Genomic DNA, 4,525 nt, shown 5'->3' with positions numbered 1-4,525 from the left:
GGCGGTTAGGCGCCAGACAGGCAGCTTAGTTTGATCGCTGGTTGCTGCTCAGAAGAAAGAGGTGTCGGGTTGCATGCGCGGGGGTCGGGTGACAACGCGATTCGATCCAGGTGTCACGGCGCGCGCAACTGTGCGGGGGGCGGAGGGCGAGGGGCGGGGGGCAGGTGCTGCTGCAAACCTACACCCGCATGTTGGGCAGGTTGCATCACGTCGTCAACCACTGGTTGAGGGTTATGACCAGGACTCTCAACAGGGAGAGGTTGCGTGCAGGGACTTGAATGCCATAATCGCTCACCTCATTCACCAGATCACCCTCGCTAACAATCTCGACCTGAAGGGAGCGGCAGGGTCAGGGGTGAGGGTCTTTGCGTGTCAGGGTGCAGCATGCGTGCACGTGCACACGAGTGGGAGGTTGAAGGGCAGGGGCAAGACCACCGGTCGAGCCCAGGGGTGACAGGAGTGCCTGTATGCCAAGGCAACCAAACCTTGGGCATGACATACTCCATCTTTGCTGACCCCAGCAAGGTGTCAAGGAACTTCTGGTGGACCCTGCAGGAGACAAGTCAATGGAATACGTGCATAACGTGATTGACAAAACCAGATCGAATAAGATCTGGCTCCGTCAGAGCCGTGCAATGGCATGTGGTTGTACTGTCAAATAAGATCTGATAGCTTGCCCTCAGTCACGCATCCCACGCGTGTGGGGGTCAGGGCTCACCCCTCCAGCAGCCATGAGTCTGCCAGCACGCCGCTGTACATGTAACCCAGCACCCTGTGCCGCATTGCAGACGGCAGCACAGCCAGCACCTGCGGCCAACGGGTGAGTTGCGATGAGAAGTCCCGCACGTGTTTAAGCTGGGCGCAGGCCGCTGCCCGAACACAAATGCACACTGGGCCACAGAAGAAGGCAGCAGCCAGCGGAATTGCGGCGGGCATCATGCATGCGGAAGCATGCAGGCAAGTGCTATTTTTACGCGTGCTGGCTCATGTCGTCGGCCGTCCTTGGCAGGCTGATGACAGCGCTCTGGTTTCAGACGGGTCGCTGGCGGGGCAGGCGTGTAGTGGCGTGCAGGCCCACCCGCTCATCGGTGGCCTCCTGGGCACTGTGGTGCAGGCGCAGGTGGCCCCGCATTGCGGACAGCATATCCTGTGGGGAAGGGGTGAGGTGGAAATGAGAAGTAGTGCGGTGGGAGTTGCCGTATGGTGGGGTTGTTGGCAGTGAAAAGGGGGATGGGTGGAAGGGTTTCCCCGTGGGGGGGGGGGACTTAACAGCTGGGGCTGTGCATACGGTAAAGTGAGAGCAGGTGTGGCCGAAATACGCACATCAGCAACGAACCGCGTACAGCAGAGGGGCCGACACCTGAAGGCAAAGCACTTCCTTGAGGCAATGTGGGCCTCAGTCCTGCTTTGCTCCCATTCATGATTTGCAGGCGAGGAGGCATGCTGTCAGGTGTGACAGGCAGGGCATGTTGGCATTGGTGACATCATCTGCCTCGCACCTTCGGGATGCGGTGCGTGGCACCGTACTGCTCCAGAACTGCCAGCTCAGACCTGTACCGCCCTGTCTCCTCGTCGGCGCGCGTCACCAGCAGGGTGACCGTGCCTGGAAGGGTCCAGGCAGGAGTCGAGGAGTGCCCGCAAGGCCGCTTTATGATGAGGTGGCTCAGGTGTTACAGGTGGCACCCAGGTGAGCCGAAAAGCGAGGTTTTGTGATCGTGCAAACCCTCGCAGACAAACGGTTGCTGGGACCCGGCCCTGCTTTGATCATCAGTTCTCTTCCAGAGGCCTTCGCCACGCTAAATTAGCCAACCGCGCGAAACAGCAGAGGAAGTATGCAGCCCCTGCTCATGGACCATTGAGTGGCGCTGGGCTCACCTATGATGTAGGCGCCGACGAAAACGTTGAGGTAGATGTAAAACGTGACAAAGGCGGCCTCCTCGACTGTCTGCACACGCAAGGAGTGTCATGGACGGGTTCTTGCGGGTTTTTTATGTGCGTGCGTGTCAAGCGTACAAACAGTGACTCTGACAGGAGGAAGGGTGATGAGGACCTAAGCAGCAGACTAGCGCTGACAGCGCCCAAGTACAGGACAAGGGGCGAGGTGTAGTCAACTGCCTGCTGTTTCTGATCGCTGGGGGAATGAGATTGCATCAGTTGCAGTGGGCCCACCTGAGCGTGAATGTCGCCGTACCTTTGAGAGCGTGTGAAGACAGGGCAAGGCGAGCCAGGTGGGTCAAAAACAACGCACCGAGATTGGCCAACCACTGCTCATAAGAGACTGTGTGTCATCTACCAACGGGCGTGAGCATGCGCGCAGTCCAGCGTGGGCAAATTCTTATCTTGCCCACACAGCAGGAAGTGCTTTGTTTACAACCAGCGCACATGCAACTCACCCGACCGTGGCAAAGGTGACTACGGACCTGGGAGGTGTGGGGCGCACAAGATGAATCAGACTAGTACATTGGGGTGTCCGAGAAGGCCCCCACCACCAGCTTTGTGTGGTGCCAGCATCCTTGGCGCAGCTCTCACACAAGGACCACGCGCCTCGCCGCACGATGGCACCTGATCACGACCATCTGACATCTCAGTCGGCCGCCAGAGCTGGCTCACCAGTAGAGGGAGAAGATGTACTTGCCAAACGGCGACGCGTCGGGCATGCCGCCCGCCCCGGTGACGGCGTCGTGCGCGGGCGTCAGCCACAGCACCACAGAGCCCTCGGTCTGGCGAGCAAGGTAGAAGAAGACGCTGCGCGGGCAGGCCGCAGAGCGGGGCAAGGCAAGCCGGTAGGCTGGTGTGAGGGAAGCGTGTCACGCATGAGCCAAGGCCACCGGAGGTTGGCGAGGGCAGAGCGTCTGCACTGCCCTAGCGCAGAGGCATGGTGAGTTGCTGGTGGTGAGGCTGGTGGGTTTGCGCAGCACAGTTGTCGCTCAAGCCAATGGGTGTTGAAGCACATGCCCTGGCGGCCACCTCTGCTCGCGGACATGCTACACGGCTGCCCACATCCAGCTGCTTGATGTAGCAATGTCTGATCACTCCGCGCTGCCACCTCCTCTCTCCTCATCTGAGCCAGCAGGCAGTGCCCCTCACCAGGCACCGATGTGTGTGCAGTAGAACAGCACGAGGCCGTTGCGCAGCATGGTCAGCCAAAACAAGCTGAGGCTGGTGTTGTTGGTGAGGAACAGGGCCCACTGCATGGGTCATCGGTGAGCGCAGGGAAGAGTTCGTCAGGGACCGTCAGTGGAGCGGCAGGTGCAAAGCGCGGGCGAAGGCAGCCTCCGGCGCCATGGGCGAGCCCGGGTGGTCGCAGTGGCGCTGGGGTCAAGGAGGGGCGCTTACTTCTATGTCTTCCGAAATGCTTTGTCCCGTGCATTCGACCCCAACACCTTGCGCACGCATGCATGTGCATGCAAGCGCACATGCACATACGAGCACACGCATGCACGCATTCACACACGCGCGCGCGCACACAAACAAGCAGCACGTACACGAACACATACACGCACATATGCATGCGAATGAACAGGGACAAATTCACACCAAAATGCTCACGACACAAGCACAAAAAGTCATATGCAAGCGCACCTTATTGAGGCGGTAGGCGCGCCCGATGCGCAGCAGGCGCAGCAGGCTGACGTAGCGAGTTGCTACTGTAGACTCGTGCCTCAGGCCCAGCACAATCCTTGGGACGAGGCGGGGTTGACAGGGTACGAGGACATGGACTGAGTGGGGCATCGATTGCACAGTTGAGACGGTAGGCAGACCGCAATGCAGCCACTGAAAATCCGCCTCCCATCAACACTTACAAAGGCCACCCTGCCAGCACCCGGCCCATCCGGCGGGAGCGGCATCTTTTCACGCTGCCAGTGCCGACAGCAATGTGCTTCTACTGCATTTAAAACGGGCTGTGACCTGACAGCACGCGCCGCCGCGCCGCGCAGCGCCAGGCCGCACCAGTCAAAGGGGATCGTGGTGATCAGATCGACCCACAGCTGCCACTCCGCATAGTGCCGAGCGATGGCCCGGGGGTTTGTTACAAGGGTCCCGTCCTCGTCATAATACGCCACCTGCAATTCAGGGCGGTTTATCGGCGGGTGCCGTCGGTTGGGGTCGCCTGCATCGCCACTGCAAGCGTGCATCGCTCACGATGTGGCGTACGCACGCTGTGCTTGACACCGAGCATCCGCAACACGTGGTTGCACGCGCCCAGCAACCCAGAGCGCCTCCAAATGTTCCCTGTTTGCGCCCTCTGCCCAATCACCCTGCACTGGTGCCATCCCCCCCTTTCTCCGTCAACTTCACCCCCCCGCTCACGAAGAAGTTCAGGCAGATGTCCAGGGCATAGGCCACTATGAGCAGCGAGGTGATGATGGTGTCGGGGCTGTTTACGGGGAAGAATCCGAGGTTGGGGGCGAAGGCCAGGAAGGCGGGCTCGCAGATCATGGTTGCCAGCACGGCCAGGGCGATGAATGCCCACCAGGGGCGGATCCTTGGGGTGCATTTTGGGGGGCAAGGGGGTGGAGGTGGG

The 4,525-nt window shown here is 60.3% G+C and overlaps 1 protein-coding gene across 1 annotated transcript; it reads right to left on the bottom strand.

Annotated features, from left to right (window-relative positions):
* Positions 1 to 113: 113 nt before the first annotated feature.
* Positions 114 to 4,440, bottom strand: MNEG_10156 (hypothetical protein; the record flags this gene model as incomplete). The annotated part of the gene is made up of 14 exons (XM_014041370.1): positions 114 to 128; positions 296 to 331; positions 486 to 549; positions 719 to 807; positions 1,079 to 1,147; positions 1,500 to 1,603; positions 1,876 to 1,945; positions 2,170 to 2,191; positions 2,394 to 2,420; positions 2,611 to 2,745; positions 3,088 to 3,188; positions 3,583 to 3,679; positions 3,952 to 4,064; positions 4,312 to 4,440. 14 exons carry the CDS (start codon positions 4,438 to 4,440, stop codon positions 114 to 116), a joined length of 1,071 nt encoding a protein of 356 aa, XP_013896824.1.
* Between the last annotated feature and the right edge of the window lie 85 nt (positions 4,441 to 4,525).

Source organism: Monoraphidium neglectum, assembly GCF_000611645.1.
Source record: "Monoraphidium neglectum strain SAG 48.87 unplaced genomic scaffold scaffold02203, whole genome shotgun sequence".
Classification (NCBI taxonomy): Eukaryota; Viridiplantae; Chlorophyta; class Chlorophyceae; order Sphaeropleales; family Selenastraceae; genus Monoraphidium; species Monoraphidium neglectum.
Note: the sequence above shows the minus strand (reverse complement) of the source record. Positions and strands in the feature narration are given on the sequence as shown.